The sequence below is a fragment of the Carettochelys insculpta genome, chromosome 6 (genome assembly GCF_033958435.1).
Source record: "Carettochelys insculpta isolate YL-2023 chromosome 6, ASM3395843v1, whole genome shotgun sequence".
NCBI classification, from domain to species: domain Eukaryota; kingdom Metazoa; phylum Chordata; order Testudines; family Carettochelyidae; genus Carettochelys; species Carettochelys insculpta.
The window spans coordinates 71,434,244-71,458,852 of record NC_134142.1 but is presented as its reverse complement, the minus strand read 5'-3'; the positions used below and the strand labels follow the sequence as shown (position 1 = coordinate 71,458,852).

At 43.4% G+C, this 24,609-nt stretch overlaps 1 protein-coding gene across 4 annotated transcripts in view; it reads left to right on the top strand.

Moving 5' to 3' along the window:
- Positions 1–24,609, top strand: part of FUT8 (fucosyltransferase 8) — a 228,983-nt gene that overhangs the window by 127,003 nt on the left and 77,371 nt on the right. For all 4 annotated transcript variants that reach the window (XM_074997231.1, XM_074997230.1, XM_074997233.1 and 1 more), the window contains 2 exons: positions 4,411–4,525; positions 24,173–24,410. In XM_074997231.1, the coding sequence (XP_074853332.1) occupies positions 4,411–4,525; positions 24,173–24,410 (353 nt within the window). The remainder of the gene's footprint in view (positions 1–4,410; positions 4,526–24,172; positions 24,411–24,609) is intronic.

Genomic DNA, 24,609 nt, shown 5'->3' with positions numbered 1-24,609 from the left:
GGAACTCTAAGAATTTTGAAAGGGATACAAACCCTTTTGTATTGATTCATAAACATTAACAGGTGTTAGAAAAGTGGTACAGGCCACTTTCAGAGATGAGATACTAAACTAAATGAACGAATGGTCTGATCCAGTATGACAATTTCTATAGTTCAGTCAATCAACATCAAAAATTTTATCATTTAAAGACCTTGAATATGAACATCCTTCAATCTAAGGCTTCATTGAATGCTAAGGTCAATAAAAGTTGATGATGATAGATTGCGCTGTCAATGCAATTAGCTCTGATCAGCCAACATTTTAAAAAAAAGAAAAAGAAAAAGGTCAGTTGCTATAAATATTCATTGTGGTCTATCTTGGGTCAAAAGAAACGCTCACCAGCATTTGTGTATGGGGTGACATCAAAGACATCATTAAAGGATGAGTTTTTGCCTCCCTAAGCAGTTTGCCTAGGTTTGCTGCAGTTTGCAGTTCGCTGCTCTCCCCCGCCCCAAATTCAATATAGAGAAAAATGTGAAGCCTAAAAGGAAATTTACTTACTTGGCATTCAACATGAACACATGCACCCTTACCAAATTAGCTCTGATGTAACGCTCTCATCTCTTTATCCCTACCATCTGTTTCTTTCACTTCATGCATCTGACGAAGTGACTTACAACTCTGAAAGCTTATGTCATAATAAAATTGTTAGTCTTTAAGGTGCCTGCAGACTCCTTGTTTTTACTTGAAACTATTTATTTTGAAACTGACTAGATTTCAAATTAATGTTGTCCCTTTACAGATTTGTTATAATTGTATATGGATGAACAAAGATTGTTAAAGATCTCAAGGAAAGCGTGGATTTTTTACACTAATAATGCCAGCCAGATATTATGCTTATACATCAAAAAGCCTACTGTCTTAAAACCGTTTTTTACATGTTGCTTCAAACCGGCCGCACTAAGAACTATTACATAATTAGTTCTATGCTAGTCATTCCTAAACTGGTTTAACGTGTCAATTTAACATCAGCCTGCTTCTTAGTTATTTGTCAGCAGCTAGTTATCTGGTGATAAACTGAAGTAAGATAACAAGAAGTCCTGTGGCACTTTATAGACTAACAGATATTTTGGAGCATAAGCTTTCATGGGCAAAGACCCACTTGAGGTAAGACAGAGGGAACATCAGACTGAATATAACCAATGGAAAATAGTCAGGAGCCTGGAGCATGAGAACAAAATGTAAAAAGGATTCAAGTGATTGATTTATAAAACAGAAAACTTCTAAGATAATTCTTAATGCCACAGATGCTTCTAAAGGTTCTTGCTAACAATTAATTGAAAAGACCACCATAGGATGAGCTAACCAGTTAGTGTAAATGCTTTTAATCTTACAGGAAATCAATAGTCTGGAAAATAGAGATCTAGAATAGGGAAGTGGGAGGACCCAAGGAAGGAGCAGGCTGAGTTTGTGTCTGTGTTCTGGTGCTGCCTATGGCTACGTCTACACGTGCACGCTACATCAAAATAGCTTATTTCGATGAATAATGTCTACACGTCCTCCAGGGCTGGCAACGTCGATGTTCAGCTTCGACGTTGGGCAGCACCACATCAAAATAGGCGCTGCGAGGGAACATCTACACACCAAAGTAGCACACATCGAAATAAGGGTGCCAGGAACAGCTGCAGACAGGGTCACAGGGAGGACTCAACAGCAAGCCGCTCCCTTAAAGGGCCCCTCCCAGACACAGTTGCACTAAACAACACAAGATCCACAGAGCCGACAACTGGTTGCAGACCCTGTGCATGCAGCATGGATCCCCAGCTGCAGCAGCAGCAGCCAGAAGCCCTGGGCTGAGGGCTGCTGCCCACGGTGACCATAGAGCCCCGCAGGGGCTGGAGAGAGAGCATCTCTCAACTCCTCAGCTGATGGCCGCCATGGCGGACCCTGCTATTTCGATGTTGCGGGACGCAGATCGTCTAGACGTGCCCTACTTCGACGTTCAACTTCGAAGTAGGGCGCTATTCCCATCCCCTCATGGGGTTAGCGACTTTGAAATCTCGCCGCCTAGCATCGATTTCAACTTCGAAATAGCGCCCAACACGTGTAGCCGTGACGGGCGCTATTTCGAAGTTAGTGCCGCTACTTCGAAGTAGCGTGCACGTGTAGACGCGGCCTATATGTACAACTCTGTCATCATGTTTAATGTAGAAGTAGAGCTCTTATGGTACGTAATGCTAGAGTGGACTTGTGTGCTAAGTCTGCTCCCCACCTTTAAAAAACTACTCATGAATAGTAGCCTCACATAGGGACTTTTACACCTGAAAGGGCACAACAAAGGGATCCTAGGGAAATGGGCATGTTTGCTGGACCTCACTCTTCTTTTGTTTCCCCAGTCTCTGCTGTTTTTCCTCCCTCTGCTCCAGTATTTCCGTGCATGGTTCATCAAGGTTCTCCTGTGGCAAACTGCAGCTGCTCAAGTCCAAATAAATCCCCATACGTTAAAATTTGTCAAAGTTACAAGCAAGTTGGGAACTGTAATCAGAAGTGTTAAGCAGCGTTAAATAATAGGCATTGCTTATAATTTTGGATTATGTGATAGGCTATTCGATGTAAAATATAGTACTTGCAGAATAGACAAGTTAATATTGTTATCAATAACACAGTACTTTGCCTTTGCTGACTCTTCTCTGCATCAATTGGTTATTGAATGAATAGAAATCCAAACCCCTCTGTACTCCGAATACCTGCTGTCTAATCCCTGATTGCTTCCTCTCTCCAAGCCCCTACCCACAAAAAATCTTGGATACCATAAAAGGCCTTTGGTTGTGGCTGTTTTTGGTGAACTGCTATTCTACCCAAATTCTTTCCAGCTGGCCAGGATGCCTTTCACCTCCTCAGCAGCTCTCTTCTAGCTAGAATTTGCTCACTACCATCAGTTGTGTCAGTGCTTTTTTTGTGATGGTATGGTATGATACGTTGTGCTGGGATTGGCCAGGTGGCAGGGGGACCCCAGCAACCCCATGGCTGGGGCATGAAGCCCCAATGGCAGCTCCAGTCCTGGGGATCTGGCTGGGCAAGGGGGAACCCCAGCAACCCCAGGGCTAGGAGCTCTGCCTGCAGCTCCAGCCCTGGGGACTCAGCCAGGGCCAGGAGAACCCCAGCAGTCCCAGGCTGGAAGCCAGTTGGGGCGCGGAGCTCCTTTGGCAGCTTCAGCCCTGAGGTTCCACCAGGGCTGGAAGCCAGATGGAGTGTAGAGCTCTGCCGGCAGTTCCAGCCGGGGGGACCTGGTCAGGGCTGGGGGAACCCCTGCGCTCCCGGGATTGGGAGCTGGCCGGGGCATGGTGTTCCACTGCCAGCTCCAGCACTGGCGTCCCTCAGCAGCTGGCTCCACAGTTGAGCCCCCCTAGCAGCCCCAGCCATGAGAACCCTGGGGAGCGGGCAAGGAGCCTGCAGCATACCGGCTCCTCTTCTATAAACACAAAAAAAGCACTGATTTGTGATTATCCTTTAAATACTACTAGTTATCATTTGGTATTGACAGCTCCTGAACAATGCCATCCATAGTCTCTAGTTCAAATTTGTGATACTAACCTAGGGCTTTTTGTATTTAATGTTTATACATCTCAAATATAACTGCTTTACACAGAGATATGTAAAATATCTTGTAAATAAAGAAGAACTGGTAAGCAGCCGGCTCCTCACCCCACACCCCTGCCATGTTCCTGTGGCTGGGGCTGCTGGCAGTGTTCTGCGCTGGAGCTGGCTCGCAGTCCCAGGGCTGCTGGGGTTCCCCCTTGCCCTGGACAGATCCCTGGGGCTGGAGCTGCCAGTGGGGCTTCATGCCACAGCCCTGGGGCTGGTGAGGTTCCCCTGTCACCTGCCTGATCACTGCTGGAAGGTGCCAGTATGATGTACCATGCCTTACCATCACAAAAAAAGCACTGTACAAAAGTGTGCCCTTGTGCATTGAAATGACAGCTTTTTCTGAACTCGTTTGACCTAAATCCAGGTTTACATCATGCTCACATCTCATGTTACTCTTCCTATGCTGTTACTCATTTTTCCATAATAACATTTTTCAGTTGTAAACAAAAAGATCTCTGTGTATCACATTGTTTTAAAATAATCTATAGTTGGTTTGCTGGCGTACTAGTGGGGAATTAGGGAACACTGTAGAATCTTTGCACCATGCCATTTACAAAGTTACATTTTTGTAAGGACAGTTGAGAAGAGCTCTGATGGCAGAATAATATAACTTCAGAAAGCCATGTTGAGTCATCCCCAGACTGTCTCTTTTCCTGTCCACTGAAATGCTGAGGCAAATCAAATGTAATCAGAAGACCTATTTCATTTCTTTTTGTGCTTTTTACCTCACCCTTCAATGTGGTAGTATTAATGTAGATATCTAATGTTGTTTGCCTTTTATAGGTCAATAATGACAGACCTGTACTACCTCAGTCAAACAGATGGAGCAGGTGATTGGCGAGAGAAAGAGGCCAAAGATCTGACAGAGCTGGTACAGAGGAGAATAACATACCTTCAGGTAAAAAGATGGAATAAGAGCACTTAAAACAAGAGGAAAATTTAAAAATGGGTTTTGTTGGAAAAAAATGTAAAATATGTCAATGTAGTAAAAACATTCCAGTACTTTGAACAAAAATAAATGTGCAGATGATATAGACAGTGTTATGAGAGAATTTATGTTGTACGTATATAGTATATCCATGCATTTATGCATAGAGTGAAATATTTTCAAACACAAAAAGACAATAACATAAAAAGATTTAACTGCTGTTTTAATTGTAGTTGTGCAATAATGTAATCTTTTGACATGTGTTCTGAGTTTTGTTTTTTGCTCGATCCATGATTGCAAGTAGATTAAACTTTGCCTTCCATTCAGACTCTCTAAAGCCATGTCTACACGTGCACGCTACTTCGAAGTAGCGGCACTAACTTCGAAATAGCGCCCGTCACAGCTACACGTGTTGGGCGCTATTTCGATGTTAACATCGACGTTAAGCGGCGAGACGTCGAAGCCGCTAACCCCATGAGGGGATAGGAATAGCGCCCTACTTCGACATTCAACATCGAAGTAGGGACAGTGTAGTCATTGCGCGTCCTGCAACATTGAAATTGCGGGGTCCTCCATGGCAGCCATCAGCTGAGGGGTTGAGAGACACTCTCTCTCCAGCCCCTGCGGGGCTCTATGGTCACCGTGGGCAGCAGCCCTTAGCCCAGGGCTTCTGGCTGCTGCTGCTGCAGCTGGGGATCCATGCTGCATGCACAGGGTCTGCAACCAGTTGTCGGCTCTGTGGATCTTGTGTTGTTTAGTGCAACTGTGTCTGGGAGGGGCCCTTTAAGGGAGCGGCTTGCTGTTGAGTCCTCCCTGTGACCCTGTCTGCAGCTGTGCCTGGCACCCTTATTTCGATGTGTGCTACTGTGGCGTGTAGACGTTCCCTCGCAGCGCCTATTTCGATGTGGTGCTGTGCAATGTCGATGTTGAACGTTGACGTTGCCAGCCCTGGAGGACGTGTAGATGTTATTCATCGAAATAGCCTATTTCAATGTCGCGTTCACGTGTAGACGTAGCCTAAGTCTGCAAAAGCTAAAAACAGCTTGTTTTGAGATATATTATAGGAAGTGGTCATGTGTTTTAGGAGTTTTCCCACTGACACATTCCTCAATTCATTAGTCGTGTCTCCAAAGTGTGAGAGAAGATACTTCACGTAAAGAACATAATTATCCATTATCAATTACAGTGTCACGCACTGAACCATAAACAGCAGAACTATCACTTCTCTGGTCAGCACCCATGCCCCAGTTCAGCCCCCCATGCACAGCTCCAGCACAACTCCTCCTCCTCCCACCCCCTGGAGTATGGCTCACCACTCGAGTACGGCTCCTGCTCACCACTCCCCTGTGTGGCTCTGGCTCAAACTACCCCACCCCAGTTCAAACCCCCTGCATGCAGCTCTGGCTCGCCCACCCCTGCGTGGCTCCAGGTCTACTCCATCTCCCACCACCCCTGCAGACCTAACCCACCCAACGCTTAACCCCTCTAATCCCCTCTCATGGCCCTAACCCACTGCCAGGCTTAACTCTCCCCAGCTGCCCCCACCAACCCAGGACTTACCTTTTGAAGGAGCTCCAGGTGCTCCTGCTGCTTCCCCTGCTGCAGAACATGCCTTCTGCCAGGGGAAAAAGCTGCCCCCAACTTACACAAAATTCAAGTTATGCGAGGGTGCGTGGGAACACAATCCTTGCATAACTCGAGGGACTGCTCTATGTCAATAAATACCATGTGTGCTGAAGGCTCACAGATACACATCTCTACTCCCCTTTTCCAAACTAAAATTGTGGATGTTCAACCATCAGCAGACTCTTAATGTGGCTAGAACAGAGCTCTTGCTGTCGCCTCCCTGCCCTAATTATCCTTCCATCTTCTCCTTTTTTTAGTCATTGTGGGCAACACCACGATCTTTTCTGTCACTTTAATCCTTAGCATGGATGTTACCTTCAACGAGGTCCTCCATCTGGATCTTAACATCAGAGCTGGTTTTGCTGCTATAGAGTTCAGTAATCATGAAATAGTGTCTGGAAATCTTTTGTGTAGTGAATAGAAATTTTTGTCTATACATATAATCTGGCATTTTCTGCTCTGCTAGTCTTGTTCTCAAAAATGGATTTTTTTAACCATATCCCTTTTGCTAATATTTTACAATGTATGTGTACTGTGTTCCTCACCTATCTTCCTAAACTTCTAATTCATTTTTGAGGCATTGTTGAATTAATTTCACAGTGTTGGATTAGTGAATTAAAATACCTTAGAAGTTCAGACGTGAATGGGTCTCAGCATGTTAAAAAGACAGTCTTTATAGGCAAAATAAAAAAAAAAAAAAAAAGTTGCCTGAAAATAAAACAAATGAACAAAACACAGAAGAGCAGCTAGCAAGCACGTTTGCAAAGCATGTTTTTGATGGATATTGCAACTCGACCGTATAATTTTCTATACTTAGATTTTTATAGGGGAAAACGTAGTGAACATAAGAAAATTGAATGTTAGGGGAAGGTCTGCTACAATATTAAATGAAGCGTTGGCTCTGCACTAAAAGTTCTTTTGTAGTTCGTTTTCTAAAAGCCTATTCTGTAACGCTGGTAACCCCCTTAAAATGAACTCTACATGACGTTTATCCAAAGACAAGCAAGGGCTAGTTTAATATTAGGGGATCTTTAGAACAAGGGAAATGGTTTGCAGGCTCTCTGCATTTGTTAGGTGATTGTGCTCAAGGTGAAATCTTTTCTTGGAGAAGAGTAGGTGACTGCCATAGCACTCGACTGTACTGCATTGAAGCCAGATCAGACTCCCTGTTCTATTGCATCACATATATGCTTAAGTGATCTCTGAGACAGAGTCTCTTCTCTGCTAGAGTAGTAGGTGGACTTCCAACAGCCCTGAGCACCTTTGTACCCCTCAGCTTCCTTCTAAGGAGGCAAGAGAAAACTTTGTGGGAAGAAGAGCTGCCCAGGAGGAGCTGAAACTTTTCAAATAGACGAGGGAGCTGTTGGATTTCCATTATCCACCAGAATGGAGTGGGAAGAATGGAGCAAATGCAGCTCTGACATGGCCTATCAGCACTCTACTTCCTTGCACCTCACTTTTCCAAAGTCTATTGTTGGTTCCTATTGGACAACTCATAACCTGGCCTTGAAGGCTTCTCTGTGCTCCTCGTAGGGTAAGAGGAGAGGAGATCCTCATCAGTAAGCTTAAAGTATAAGCAGCCAGCAATACCTTTGGGTGCATAGGAGAAGTGCCTTAAAGGGCAAAGTGGCGATCAATAATTGGGTGATGCAGGAAGAGCTGACCTGTATTAACTGTGGGTAGGTGGGTCATGTGGGGGAGGTATCAGCATTAATTTTGCCTGGGATGCAAAAGCCTGACATATATTGGATAGTAACAGAGAGGAAGCCTTGCTAGTCTATACACTATCAAAACAAAACGCAGTCAAGTAGCACTTTAAAGACTGGAAAAATAGTTTATTAGGTGAGCTTTCGTGGGACAGACCCACTTCTTCAGACCATAGCCAGACCAGAACAGACTCGATATTTAAGGCACAGAGAACCAAAAACAGTAAGCAAGGAGGACAAATCAGAAAAAGATAATCAAGGTGAGCAAATCAGAGAGTGGAGGGGTGGGGGGGAAGGTCAAGGATTAGACTGAGCCAATCTAATTCTTGACCTTCCCCCCCACCCCTCCACTCTCTGATTTGCTCACCTTGATTATCTTTTTCTGATTTGTCCTCCTTGCTTACTGTTTTTGGTTCTCTGTGCCTTAAATATCGAGTCTGTTCTGGTCTGGCTATGGTCTGAAGAAGTGGGTCTGTCCCACGAAAGCTCACTTAATAAACTATTTTGCTAGTCTTTAAAGTGCTACGTGACTGCTTTTTGTTTTGATATATTGGATAGTGTTCATGACGTGACTCATTGGGGTGAAGAGCTATATGAATTAAATTAGGGGCAGCCTGGGATAAGTACACCTCACCTCCTGGCATCCTGTGAGAAATGTGGGCAAGGACTTCCTCCTTCAAGCTTCCAAGCAGCCTGGGCATGGACCTTGTCCCTGTGCTATGTTGTACATCAATTCCTATGCAAGAAATTATGTTTTAGAAGTATAAAAGCTAATTATAAGTCTGTTTTCTCACTGTATGAATCAAATAAGCCAGTTTTGCCATCTGTAACAGACCAGCCTCCCACTCCACACCAATTAAACTGTTACAGATGGCAAAGCTAGCTTATTTGATTCACACAATGAAAAAAAACTTAGCAAATATGTTTTATAATTAAAAGCAGTGTGATTTGTTGCCTGTGGTACAATGTGCAACAGGGCATGGGTATTCTATGTTTTGATAAGTTGTCGTATTTTGATGGCTTGTCATGGGTGAGAGGTCTGGAAGTGGCACTTTTGAAACCTTCCCTAGCTGACCCCACTGACTTTGAGTTCACTGGCTAAGACCTGAAAGGAGTTCCTGGTGAATTGTACTGTATCCATTTGCCTTCCTGATGGGGGTCAGTAACCATGATTTTTCTGACAGTGACTTGAACCCTATGTCTGTATAGTTCAGGTTTATTCTAATCAATCACGTTTCAAACACTTGAATTTTACTTGATCCTAACTGCTCTGTCATTGGATATAGAGCTGTCACCCATTATAGTGTTAAGCTAGTAACCTTGTCCCACATCAAAAGCTAAATAGTTTGGAGCTGTACTTTTATATTGGCTGAAACAGAATGTAGTGATTTATGAAGTTTCTGTGAAATATATCCCTGCTGGTATCTGTGTAGGATATACTTGCCTTGTGTAGTTGGGAGTTGAATCATCCACCAGCAGCAAAGAGAGGCAATAAAACTTGTGTACAAATATTTAAGATGTATTATGGAGGATTCAGGACTGTAGAGAATTTTGCTTTGTTTTTAGAATAGCTTGACTAGACAAATGGATTATAAAATGCTACCTATTCCTATTAAAATAAGGGTATTTGTCAGGAAAGATGCCAAAGCAATAGTGTGATGCCTGGTGAAATTTAAATTTATCTCGGAATTAGTTTCAATTTTCACAAGGGCTGGCACGTATTAACACTTTGCAAAAAGTTTTATGTTTTAATTGTATTTCATGTGGAATTTTGAAGAGAGAAGGGAAATTATACTGTTTTGAAATTCTTATTCTCCTTCAACTTGCCCCCCCCACAAAAAAAAAAGTATGCAAGTCTATTGCTAACTCCAACAACAGTCTGCAAATCATCTATTAAACAAGAACAGTTAAGAAACGTGTAAGTAAAAGAAGCAGAGGAATACATGGCTCCAATCCCTATTAAACTGAATTAATAAATATAGTAAACCTTCAAATAAAGAGAAGAAAATGGGATGGAGGAGTGTCATGGGGTGACACTCACCACCACAGCATCTCCTGCTGATCACTTGTATTAGTTCTTCGTCACCAGGGTGCTCCTGCCTGGCTGGTCTGTCGTTGCTCCATGCTCTGTGTGTGATCTGGTCTCCGGACCATGTCACTTGCTGGATCACAGCATCCTTTTCAGGACACTGCCCACAACAGTCTCTCATCCCCTTCTGGGGTACTCAGCAGTCCTGGCTTCATACACCCACCACTATGGCCACCTTCAGCCCCTGTTTAGCCCCTCACCCTCGGGTCAAGCCACAGTTCATAATGAGGACTGTTCAGTGTGGCTAGGTATGGTCAAAGGAGGAAAGGACTCAGGCCCACCCAGGGACCCCTGTGGTGGCAACCTTGTCCTGCCTTCTTCCTTTTTCACTTTATTGCCTCTTTCTCTGAGCCATCTTCCCCCTGTAACCCCTTGCACCTTAGTGGCTCTTGCATCAGGGCTAACAGTCTAGCAGGTGTCAGGCCTTCGTTCTCATGGGACATTTGTTGGGAGACCAATACAGCAGCACACAGACAATCCAGGAAGTTTTTGGACAATGTTGAGGATAACTTCTTGATACAAGTGCCGATAGAACCGACCAGGAGCTGTGCACAAATTGACCTGCTGCTCACAAACAGGGAAGAACTAGTAGGAGAAATAGAAGTGGATGCCAATCTGGGCTGCAGCGACCATGAGATGGTAAATTTCGCGATCCTGACGAAAGGAAGAAAGGAGAGCAGTAAAATATAGACCATTGATTTCAAAAGCACAGACTTCGACTCCCTGAGAGAGCTGATGGGCTGGGTCCCTTGGGAAACAAAGATGAAGGGGAAGAGAGTTCAGGAAAAGTGGCAGGATTTTAGAGACTACTTACTGAAAGCACAGGAACCAATCATCACGCTGCATATTAAGAAACGCAATTGTGGTAGGCAACCAGCTTGGCTTAACAGAGAAATTCTTGGTCAGCTTAAACACAAAAAGGATGTAACAGAGAAATAACCATACTACTTTATATACTATCAAAACAAAAAAAGCAGTTCAGTAGCACTTTAAAGCCTCACAAAATAATTTATTAGGTGATGAGCTTTTGTGGGACAGACCCACTTCTTCAGATCATAGCCATACCAGAACAGACTCAATATTTAAGACAGAGAGAACCAAAAATAGTAATCAAGGTTGACAAATCAAAAATATTATCAAGGTGAGCAAATCAGAGAGGATGTGTATAAGTAGTGGAAACGTGGACAGTTGTCTAAGGAGGAGTGTACATATGTGCCTGGAGAATGCCAGGGGGTAATCAGGAAAGCAAAAGCAAAAACACAATTGAAACTGCATCTGGCAAGGGATGTGAAGGGTAACAAGAAAGGTTTCTGCAGGCATGTTAACAATAAGGGTTTTCAGAGAAGTCGTGGGGCCGTGGGGAATGAGAGAGGTAACCTAGTGACAGATGAAGTAAGAAAAGCTTTAGTAGTCAATGCTTTTTTTGCCTCAGTCTTCACAAACTAGGACAGCTCCCACAATATGGTGCTAGACAATGAAGTATGCAAAGGCGGAGGGCAGTCCTCGGCAGGGAAGGAACAAGTTAAGAGCTTCTTAGAAAAGCTAGATATACACAGATTCATGGGTCTGGATTTAATATACCCAAGGGTACTGAGGGAATTGGCAGACGACATTGCCGAGACTTTGGTCATTATCTTTGAACACTCTTGGAGAGTTCCTGAATGACTGGAAAAAAAGGCAAATGTAGTGCCCATCTTTAAAAAAGGAAAGAAGGACAACCCAGGGAACTTTTGACCCATCAGCCTTTCCTCAGTCCCTGGGAAAATAATGCAGGGGATCCTCAAGGAATCCATTTTGGAGCACTTGGAAGAGGGGAAAATGATCAAAAGTAGCCAACATGGATTCACCAAGGGCAAGTCATTCCTGACCAATCTGATTAGCTTCTGTGATGAGGTAACAGGCTCTGTGTAAATAGGGAATTCAGTGGATGTGATACACCTTGACTTCAGCAAAGTTTTTGTTAGTCTCCGACAACATTCTTGCCTATAAGTTAAGGAAGTGTGGATTGGATCCATGGACTATAAGATGGAGAGAAAGCTGGTTTGACAGTCGGGCTGAATGGCTCAATATCTAGATGACGGTCGGTTTCAAGTGGAGTTCCCCAAGGCTCGGTTCTGGGTCCGGTTTTGTTCAACATCTTTAATGACCTGGATGAGGGACTAGATTGCACCCTCAGCAAGTTTGTGGATGACACTAAGCTGAGGGGAGAGGTAGATACATTGGATGGTAGAGATAGGAGCCAGTGGGACCCAGATAAATTGGAGGATTGAGCCAAAAGAAATATGATAAGGTTCAGCAAGGAGAGGTGTAGAGTCCTGCAGCTGGGGTGGAAGAATCTCAAACATTGTTATTGGCGGGGGACTGACTGGCTCAGCAGCAGTATAGCAGAGAGGGACCTAGAGATTATGGTGGATGAAAGGCTGGATATGAGTCAACAGTGTACCCTTGTAGCCAAGAAGGCTAACAGCATATTGGGGTGTATTAGGACTAGCATTTCGAGCAGATCCAGAGCAGTTGTTGTTCCTCTTTGTTCGGCACTAGTGAGGCCACATCTGGAGTACTGTGTCCAGTTTTGGGCCCCCCAATGTAAAAAGGATGTGGATGTGCTGGAGCAGGTTCAGTGGAGGGCAACAAAAATGATTAAGGGGTTGGAGCACATGACCTATGAGGAGAAGCTGAGGGACCTGGGCTTATTTAGTTTGCAGAAGAGAAGATTGAGGGGTGATTTAATAGCAGCCTTCAACTTCCTGAAGGGCAGCTTTAAAGAGGATGAGGGAGAAACTGTTCTCAGTGGTGACAGATGGCAGAACAAGGAGCAATGGTCTGAAGTTACAGAGGGAGAGGAGTAGGTTGGATATCAGGAAAAACTACTTCACCAGGAGGGTGGTGAAGCACTGGAATGCATTGCCTAGGGAGGTGGTGGAATCTCCATCCCTAGAGATTTTAAGTCTTGGCTGGGATGACTTAGTTGTGGTTGTTTCTGCTTGAAGCAGTGGGGCTGGACTTGATGATCAGCTGAGGTCCCTTCCAGCCCCAGGATTTTATTATTCTGTGAGGCTGGAGCCTCTCCATAGCTCCCCTTACCTCGCCCAGCACTGCTTCGTGTAAGGCTCTGCTCTCTTGCCAAGAGCCAGTCTTTCACCCTCCTTGGCCAGGACCCAACTGACACAACTCTGCTGAACAGCTCCTTATACATAGGGCTGCTCCAGAAAGCTGCCATCTTATTGGCTACTTCCAAAGCCAAATTTAAGGGCTGCTAATGTGGAGTTTTGTGCTCCTGCTGTTCATGAGAAGTAACTCCAAATGTGACCTTGCATGGCTGATTTTAGGGTAGTGCAGACAGAGCATTGTGAAATTCAAAGTTCTTGGTCTCCCAGCAGTGCCCCAATGTGATCGCTCTGGCTGTCACTTTCAGCGCTGCTGCTCTCCAGGTGTTCTGGAAATGGCTCAGGAAAGTTTCAGTTTCGTTTCCTGCTTGGCTGGTCTGGCAAGTAGACAAGGCAGCACACTTCAGCATATCTGGCCAGGAATTTCCAGGGTTGCAGGTTAGCTCCCTAATGGAGCATGCAGGAGATCCAGAACCTTACTCTGTGCAGGGGGAAGCAGGGCTGGCACAACTATGAAGCAGCAAAAGAAACAAACATCTATGCCAAGAAGTCATAGGGCTTGGTAGAAAAAAAGGATACACCAGGGACGCGGTGCTGTGTGAAAACGAAGGCACTCGGGCAGGCGTACCACATGACAAAGGAAGCAAAAGGGGCATTCAGGGTCATCGCCACAAACATTTTGCTTCTATGAGCAGCTGCGTGGAATTCTAGGGAGTGACCCAACCACTGTCCCCAAACAGTCAGGGGATACCTCCCATGAGATTCCTCAGGCAACCTCTGGCAACAGCAAGGAAAGCATGGAGGAGGAGGAGGAGTACAGAAATGGTCAGCAGGTGAATGGAGCAGCTGATTTGACAGCAAGGAACTTTTTTTTAACTTTGGTTCTCATTCCTTGCTCCCAGGAGGTTTTGCAGTTGGATTGTGATGTCAGGGAGGGCACCTCTGATGAGTTATTTTTAATCATGTTACAAGACAGTTATGGCAGTTTAGTGTGATCTGTGCCTGGGGCCCTGAAACAACTTGTTAACATGTCTGGGGACAGAATGCTGATCCTCCCTGCATATGTCCATAAAGCTCTGACAAGTATCCTTTAATCCTTGTAATGAGGCTTTTGGGGAGGTCTGCCTTATTCTGATCTCCATATCAGGACACCTTTCCTCCCCAAGCCACCAGTAAGTGATCTGCCATCATTACACCACAGATCAGTGCAGCACACCAACCAACCTTCCGCCCACATTCAGTCAGCATCCATTACTTATCAATGCTTGTTATTCTAAGGAGGCTGATACCTCTCTTTGCAACCTAGAGGAAGCAGGAGAGGGAGCATTAATCTGTTACGATACCACACACAGCTCTTCCATGCCTGGACCACCCTCTTCCCCACTTTGCTCTAGAGTCGTGGGGGAACGGCAACTTCCAATGTCCCAGCCCAGGTTGTGGGGAGAGCACACAGAAACCACAAGAACCACACACACAGCCACATGGAGAAAACATGAGCTACCATGCCCTCTTCCCCTCCCGCTTCCCTGGGCTGCTGTGGGAAGGGAAACCTTCACTGTTCCAGCAGATCAGGGAGGAGGAGCAAGTGGTAACGGTGAGAGCTGTAAAGCCCTGATAGCACAAGCCACACTGCCATGCATACCTCCCACCCTTTGTTCCTTTCTCCAGATGCCTGGGGGGAGGAAAGTACTGAATGCCCCAGCAAAGTTGGGAGGGGGAGCACGCAGTGACCACTACTGCTACAGGCCTGCCTGTAGTGTGCACAGCTGCAGAAATTGCTTTTGAATCACAGACTTGAAAGCACGCCCAGTCTGCGCCTTACTGTGACTGGAAACGAACCATGTCAAGCAGGTCCCTTAAGACCTCTGTGTAGTACCAGCTGCACAGAAGACCCTTAAAAGCCAAAATTTGTCCTTGCAGAAAGTGCATTTCTGTTGCATTCAACAGAAGTTCTTTCATGAAATTCCTTTTTGTGTACTAACATTTGTCTCATCTACAGTAAATATATCTTCCTAATGTTTGGCCTTCACTGTTTTGTTGCAATGTGCTCATCAGTGAGCTCATTGGCCACCTCTCCACTCTCCCCCCTTCAGCTGTTTAACTGGCACAGATATGAAGGAGAAAACAAATGCAGAAAGATATGTTCCTAGAACACATGCAAACTGCTTGCATAGACAGGGCACAGTTAAATGAGTGGAGGAGAACCATGCTGGAGGAGAGGAGTGTGGATCGCAAAGACAGGAGGTCGGATTGGGAGGACCAGAAAGCGGTCACAGAGCATGAAATCGAGACATAGGAGGAGATGTTCCAGGAGATGAGGCGGCAAATAGAGCTTCTGAGGTGTTTGGTGCAAGAGTACAGATGCCCACTGAAGCTCATGATGAACTACATGCCCTCCTCACCATGTTCCCTATACTCCCCACATTGGCACTCCAAAATGTGAGAGGGAAGTCAAGAGCAGCCTTGCATTCCACTCCCAGGAATACTTCTGAGAGCAGAAGGTTGATACTGCATGTAATGCCAAAATACTTCTTGCCCTTACTTTTACCCACTCCTGAAGTCCCTGCCATGAACTCCTTTAATGTCCCTTGAATAATAATAATGCTTAAACTTGCAAAAACAATGTCTTTATTGCTTGTGTTGCCTGTAGGAGGAGGGGAGCATGGGTTAGAGAATTTATAGGCCAGCACCTATCTCGCAGGAGACACCTCCTCAAGAGCAACACATGACTATCCTGTTGCTGTCCAGTCATCCATAAAACTGTTTTTCAAAGTCTTCCTGGTTACCGGTGCCCTTTGCTATGCTCTCCTTATTTCCATGATGCCTGGCTGCTCATAATTATTGATCAGGTGAGCTGCTTCAGCCCTCTAGCCTGGCATGAAATTTTCCCCCTTACTCTCATAATTTATGGGTGCATATAACAGGCTGTCACCACAAGGGGGATGTTGCTTTTGCTGCTGTCTGAGTCCGAAAGCTCCTGAACCTGGCTTTTAAATGACCAAATGCACATTCTACTTCCATTCTGCATTTGCTCAATTTGTAGTTGAACTGCTCCTGACTGTGTTCCAGGCTGCCTGTGTATGGCTTCATGAGCTATGGCAGCAAGGAGTAAGCTGAGTTACCCAGGATCACTACTGGCATCTACACTTCTCCAGTAGTGATTTTCTGGTTTGAGAAGAGTTCCATCCTGCAGCTTTCTGAACAGATCAGAGTTCCTAAAGATGTGCATCAAGCACCTTTCCTGACCATCCCATGTGGATGTCAGTGAAATGGCCCTTGTGATCCATCAACACCTACAACTTGGAGACGTTCCCCTTGTGATTTATGTACTCCATGGCAAGGTGGTCTGGTGCCAAGATAAGGATCTGCCCTGCTGCATTTAGGAACCCCATCACAGCAAAACCATTCACTATATACTGCACGTTTCCCAGGGTCATCCTTCATTGTAGCAGAAGGATATTGATTGCATGAGCTACCTGGATGACAGCAGCCCCCACTGTGCTTTTGCCCACACCAAATTAATTGCCCACACACTGGTTGCTGTCTGGCATTGCGAGCTTCCACAGGGCTATTGCTACTCGCCTCTGAACAGTCAAGAGCAGGTCTCATTTTGGTATTGCAGCCCTTCAGGGCGGGTAAAAGCAATTTGAAAAGTTCCATGAAAGTGGCCTGACGCATTTGGAAATTTTGTAGCCGCTGCTGATCTGTACCTGCAGAAGAGTGCAGTCTCACCAGTCTGAGCTTGTTTTGCAGCACCAGAACTGGCACCCCACTGTGTACAAAGCATCAAGGGCAGCCAGCATCTCCCCCTTCCTCCTCTAGTGTTTCACATTCATATATGTCCATGTCTCCTCAGATCCTTCATTGTTCTGAAGGCTGATTAGGCTCTGCACATACCACAGCACAGTGCATTGCAGTGCTCATAATACTTGCCACAACTGTTTGAAGCTGGATGGGCTCCATACTGGCCTTGCAATGGCATTTGCACAGATATGAAGAAGGGGCGTGAGAACACTTTTTGCCATTGCTTTCCAAGGGAGGGGAGAGGAGCGAAGTGCCCTATGGGAGGCTGATGACACACCCCTCCCCCAGATCCACTCATGGCAATTTTTTGTTTTGTCAGAGGATGGGAACTTAACCCACAATGCAAGGGGGCAGCAGAAACTGTGGGATAGGACAAAGCTGATGTCTCCCACCCTAATCGGTGTGCACTCAATTGATTCCATGTGTCAGTATGGTCACGGACCCTCAACTTTACAAAATTGGGTACTACAAAATCAATAGTAAGAAATTCAACCTAATTTCCTAGTGTAGATGTGTCCTATAAGTAGGAAAAAGAGGTGGAAACCAACTACAGCAAAATGAAAGAACCAGGAAAGAACATCCGTTTGATAATCTGTAATTATTATATTAATGACTTACGGTATTCTGTTGAATAGCAGCTGGCAGACAACCTACCTGCTTTGCTAGCTGCCTACTTATACGTACATCAAGTTAATCATTTGTTATATGAGTGTTGGCTGAGTGTGCCATATGATTGATGTTTTTGGCATACCTCAGAAGTTAAGTGAATATAACTAAACTTCATTAACTATAGTATTCTTATTACATTATATATCAGTATTATGTTTGAAGTATTCTGTTAATATATAACAGCTGTCTTGTGGCACCTTAGAAATGAACAAATGTATTAAATCATTAGCTTTTGTGGGTGAAACCCATGTGATCAGATGGAGTTAGAGTAGGAAAAGAGAATCCAGGATTTGTATAACAGTGAGCAGAGGCTGGGGAGAGAGGGAATATGTTACCTGTCACTAGTACAACTAGTTAATGAAGCAGATTAAACTGGATGTCTCATTCCTGTGAATATCAAGGGTGGGAAAACTGCCCTTAATAGACTTATTCAAGCAGTTTATGAACAGCTGCAAGCTACAATAAATAGCCAAATCACTATTTTATAGCCAAATCACTTATTGCTTATTGTAGTTGTTGAAGCTTAAGATGGGTAGTTGGCGTTCTTCCCATGAAAGGGAAAACCACAAAGACTTGAGCAGTGGTATGTTTGCTATAATAAATTGCATACATTGTGCCAATTGCCAAGCTTAAGTGTACATATTTGTCTTTGACTTTAACGAGACTGGTACCTTCTTATTTCTCCAAGAGCTGAATCTTATCCAATGTGCATAATATTAATTAAAACAGAAAAATTAGCATGTGTCAGGAAAAAAGTGTGTGTTTCTCTGTGTATGCAAATGTATGTTTTATTTGTTTCTGTTCATGAGGTGAGAAGAGAAGGTGAAAGTATAAGACTTTATGGGTGGATAAATTTAGAAACATGAGCACAAAGAAGGTTGGCTAAACAATAGGGAAATATCTATTTTTATTGCAGTTTTGCTATATTATTTGACCATACAAATGAGTAGGCCCTTCACTTTGCAATCTACAATATAAAATATTTGCAAGCTGTAAGATGACTTAAATTTTATGCTATTGATACTATAATGATCCATGCCTATGTATTTAAATTTAGAGGTGATAGCTGCCTTCAGATTTTTCATTTCATCTTCAGAAAGAAAAGGAAAAAATATTTTTTTCTTAATAAACCTAGGAGTAGTAAATACTAGACTAGATTCTGGAGCAACCCAGAATAAATTGAGTTACTGTGGTATGAAATCTGTGTAAAAGGAGGAGAATCAGGCCAATCATTTTACTGGTTCATGAACAGATCCATCTGACCACGAGTAGAGTGATACCGTGCTGCATGTAGAGGTGTTCACTACTTTTTGTTCAATCAGAGGTTGGGAATTAATAACTATATATCTAGCATTCTAGTTGTTAATGTAATTACATAAATTAACTTAATCATATAGTTTTAAACAACACTGAGGTCATTTTAAAAAAACCTGAGACTTTGAGGTCTAACAGCTAGGAAAATGTTATTTTGAAAACATGAGCATTAATGTACTTAAAGGACAGATTAACCTTTTAGTCCTAAATAAGATCATAATTCTTATGAGTACAAAGAAATGAAAATTCTTAGGGTATTCATTCCAATTTTAAGAATGCTTTGAAAAGATTTTAAACGAAATCAGTATAAAACCTGCAACTAATCAGTTATGTGAAATATTGTAAATTGACAAAAAAATAAGGAAAATATATTTAAAAATTTCTATTTCTAGACTTTTTAATCTATGCAAGTTCATTACATTTACAATGAAAATACAGTCTGATAGCTTTTTGGGGGGTGGAGGGGATTATTTATTGTCTTGAGAAGAGATATTTATACAAATGGATGCCTCCTGAAATTATGAATCAAGTCATTAAGCAGCCATAAAATGAGCTAAAATATTCTTATAACATATAAGAATTGGTGACGTCTGGTGTGTACTGCTTCAATAGGCAGTATAGACAGCAGACATTTAACAAATGAAAGGGAAACCTCTTGGACAAAGTATTAGTAGGTAAAATGGGTAACTTTAAGAAAGGTGCCAAATTGTATTATGTGCAGTAAAGCTAACCTGGTTTAACTGGTATGGCTTAGAGAAAAAATTCTAATGGCAGCAAATACATATGAGTAAACAGAGGCCACTTAAGATAATATGCTGTCCAGGGCAAAACTTCCAGAGACAGTATTATGGGTTTGAGGAGGTGGCAACTTGAGGCACTTAGCCATAGAGGTAGGGGATTACTTTTTCTTGGAACCTGTGGGCAAGTGGTAATGGTTATCTGCTGTGGATGAAGAACTCAGTTTGGGAGGCAGGCATTCAAGTCCCTGAATCAGGAGATGAGATGGAGTAGAGAAGGAAGACGACACCATGGTGGAGGGCAGGGGAGCCCATCTTTTTACAGGCTAAGTTGCATCAGGATAGACGGATGGGATGACAGGAGTATTCTCTCCTGTCCTCTCCAGATCCAGAGATTGTGAACAAGGAGGTGGGTAGGGAAAGCAGACCTGAAATCTTATTCCTGCCATGGGAGAGGGATAACCTGGCCACTTAAATTGTCAACACTAGTTGGGAGGGTGAGTGGCTGGGGGAATTCAGGGATAGTGGGTGTCTGCATTAGGCCAAGGATTGTTTGTGGGCAATCAAAAGAATTGTGCAGGGGGCAAAAAGTGCATGCTTGAATGTCTGATGGAGGCAGGGGAGCAGAGGTGATGCTGGGGCAATTTTGCAGGAGATGAGGGAGATCCTGGGTGTGCCTGCAAGAGGAAGGAGGGGAGTGTGTGGGAGACAGGAAGCATGATTGGTGCCTGTGGCAGGCTGAGGGGGTGGAAGTGGGAGGTTGTGCGGAAGGCTTGTGGAGGGCTGTAGGTGCTAGCAGTGGGAAGATTGTGTGTGCCTTGGCAGTGCAAATGGAATTGGGATCTGGGGGAAATTAGGGGGTAGGTACAAGGAGGAGATATTAGGGAAGTGGGAAAGGGGGGATGGTTTTGGGAAGATGGGAGAGATGATGGCTGTCTATGGAAACCAGGGGATTGCACAGGAAGTGGGATGCATGTTTCTGGGTTCCCGCAAGGCATGGGGTGGGGAGAAGTACCTAGGCCCAAAGTCCCTGCAATGGCAGGAAATTTATGAACTAAGATGTATCTAGATGACTCTAAGTGACCCCCATGCTGCAGAAGATGGGGAAATAACCCAAAGGTCCCTGACAATTTGACATGGGGAAAATCCCTTCTCATCCTGAAACACAGTAATCAATTAAATCCTGAGCATGTGAGCAAGACCAACCAGGCAGCCCAAGAAATAGAATTTTCAATATCACCTCAGAGCAGTAGCCCACCACATGTAGTGTCCCATCTCCATATAAGAGCTTAAGAATTGCTTTACTGTGTCAGACCAAAGGCCCATCTAGCCCAGTACCCATCTTCCAATAGTGGCCAATGCTAGGTGACCCAGAGGGAATGAATGGAATAGGTAATCACCAAGTGATCCCTCCCCTGTCACCCATTTCCAGCTTCTGACAGATTGATGCTATAGACGCCATTCCTACCCATCCTGGCTAATAAGTATTGATGGACCTAACCTTCACGAATTTACCTTTTTGGTGGTGGTGGTGGGTTTGTTTTAACGTTGTTTGAGTCCTGGTCTTCACAACATTCTCGGGAGTTCCACAGGTTGATTGAATATTGCATGAAGAAATACTTCCTTTTATATGTTTTGAACCTGCTGCCTATTAATTTCAGTTGTCCCCTAGTTCTTGTGTTATGGGAACAAGTAAATGACTTTATTCACTTTCTCCATACCACGCAAAATTTTATAGGCCTATATCATATCCTCCCTTTGTCTCCTCTTTTCTAAGCTGAAAAGTTGCATTCTTTTTAATAGCTCCTCATTTGGCAGACATTCTAAACCCCAGTCATCCTTGTTGCCCTGTTCTGAACTTTCTACAATGACATGATATAATTTTTAGATAAGACAATTACATGTGTACGCAGCATTGAAGATCTGGGAATATCATGGATTTATATTGAGACAATAAGATATTCTCTGCCTTGCTCTCTGTCCCCTTTTAATAATTCCTGACATTCTATTTGCTTTTTGTCTGCTGCTGGACATTGAGTGGATGTTTTCAGAGAAATACCTACATTCATTGCAATATCTCTTGAGTAGTAATAGGTAATTTAGTCCCTGTCATTTTGTACATAAGTATGGTATTATGTTTTCCACTATGCATTACTTTGCATTTAAAAATATTAAAATTCATGTGCTATTTTTGTTTCCCAGTCACCTAGTTTTAGATCCTTTTGAAACTCTGCTCAGTCTGCTTTGGACTTAACTCCCTTGGGGAGTTTTGAATTTGAGGTACAAGGCAAATTGCTGAAATGGCCTTTCTGAACTGTTTACATAATCCTCCTATCTGTTGCACATTGTAGAAAAAAATGGAGCCATATCTTTTAAAAAATGGTATCCTCTAGGTTGGTTCTCCTTGATTTTGCATTGTTCTTTTGAGCCACAGGGGGACCTGATGAGACTACCAGATTTGAATTTTTTGTCTCTAGGTAATCAATTCCAATTATCTTCATGGCAGTGGCACAGGTATAATTCATTTTTACTGGTATGCAGTGCATAGGCAACACATGGAAGGCACACAAAGTGGGGCACCAGCTCAAGGGGGGATGTGATTCCCCTATATGATCCTCAGTATGACACCTCCCCAACCTGGGACTCCTCTGTTCCCCCATCTCCTCCCCACCACACATTACCTGACATGGTGGGGATCGGGAAGGCCCTGTCTTCCCACTGTGCTAGATGCATATTTTTGAGAAATAGGGCTTTCTGGAACCACAGCCATGGGGGTCAGCTCCTCCAGTGCACCTGTACTATCCCAGCCTTATCCTCCAGTGGGGCTGTATGGACCCCAGACAGGAGGAGCAGATGTAGCTGCATGGAAGGACAGGGTCTGGAGCTAAGGGTGGTACAGCTGGGTCAGAGGATCTACTGGCATGGGGCACCTGGTGGCCCCATGATCTGCTCCTGTGTCTTTCCAGTACAGTGTGTTAACAATAAATATCTTAATGATAGGGTGTCTGGACCACTCTACCATCATCACTGCAGTAGGGTGACGCCTGTGATAGTATCAGCTGGAAGTTTGGTCCATGAGAGAAGATATGTTATAGGGACAGAAGGCTGCATTCTTTATAGTTTTCAGGAAGGCAAGGGCTGCTTGGATTTTCAGTCACCACCATTACAGACTTATCAAAGGGTCACTGCAGAGCTTCTCTTCCAAAGTCTTAGAATGCTGCATTAATTCTTTGGGATGCTCTTCTTCCTTCACAGAGCAATTAAGAAGAGAAAACAATGAAGTAAGTGAAAAGCAAGCAAAAGAAAGCCCAACTGCTGGAGCAACTGTCAAAATTGTCTTATCTGGGCAAAGAAACCGTAAAATGATGATCAAGCTCTCAGCAAAGAGCTCATCTATTTCACAGTTTGCATAGGGGAAAGTCCAGTTTAGAATGTTGGCTAGGCAGGGGGGAAAGATATGGTTTTACTGACCCCTCAGAGTTACTGCTCTTACAGTTAAGCAACCCAAAATAATTTCTCATACTAAAGAGTTCTTATAAAATTATATTTAAGGGGGAGAATGCCTGGGAATATGTAAATAACAATGGATTCACCAGAGAACAAAATTTTAACAGAAAAAAATGTTATCTGGACTTTATGAACCCAGGAAGTATTTAATATTCTGTTATTTTAAGTATTATTTTAATCAAGTTTGATACCTTTAATTGCAGTTAATTTCTAATAAGATTATAAAAGGCATACTATAAATTGCATTTAATATAGATAAAGTAAGATATAATGTCCTAAATTTGCAGAAAATTGTTTTAAAATTATTTTATCAAACTTCAGTGTATAATGTTTGTTGGGAGGTGGACTGTTTCAATATCTGTTTTATGCTTATTGATAATACAATCCAGACTAAGATGTTCTTTTACCACTTTGTTTAGCTGTGCTTCAAAAACTCACTCACCTTAATCTGGGACAGTGGTGGCTGCATACACTATGTATCTCATTGACTGTGTTATCTGATAACTTGTAATTCATCATAACTAAGCTTTACCTCAGATGTACAATGCTTTCCTTTTTAGACTTCTTTCTTGCAAACTTCCTTTAAAACATTTGTATCTGTTCTATACTTGGTTTGTGTTAAGCTAGTTTGGGAAAACAGCTTTTTAATTGTTTGTTTTCCTCTGTAGACAGACTGTTTTCTTTTTAGATTATTCATGCATGTTCATTGAAATTAGTGCTAGCAAAATTGGAACCGGTGGAAATCAATAAAGAGCATCCTTACACTGAAAACTACTTTAGATGTGTGCTTAGAGACCCAGTGTTAGCATTTTTTTCTGACAGCCTTAGAAATGAAAAGGCAATTTCATATCTTGAAGATGTATTATTTTACATTGGAGTGATGAGCTATCTGTAATAGCTATTCATGGTAACTGCTGAGAATATACATGCAGTTTGTGGGATGTACCATATTGGCATGCTTTCTGTGTGCTATATGACACTTGTCACTTGTTAACTCAGAGAAACATGCCTTTATGCATATCTTGCCTTCAAGTGTACTTCTTCATCCTTACTTACAGAACCCCAAGGATTGCAGCAAAGCCAAGAAACTTGTCTGTAATATCAACAAAGGCTGTGGCTATGGCTGTCAGCTTCATCACGTTGTCTATTGCTTTATGATTGCATATGGAACGCAACGAACTCTCATTTTGGAGTCTCAGAATTGGCGCTATGCTACTGGTGGCTGGGAGACTGTCTTTAGACCTGTAAGTGAGACATGCACAGATAGAGCAGGTGCTACCACTGGACACTGGTCAGGTAAGACCCAATGAACAATTCTCAAATAATTTTCCTTTGGTCTTCTGCTGTGTTTACATTACAGGACTGTATCACAATCTGTTTCTTAACTGATAAGTAATGAATAATAATTTTGATTGTGGTTTTATGGCTCATCATTTTCTCCTTAATGTATACACTGTAATAGAACATTATTATCCTCCCTTAGAGTATCTGCTAC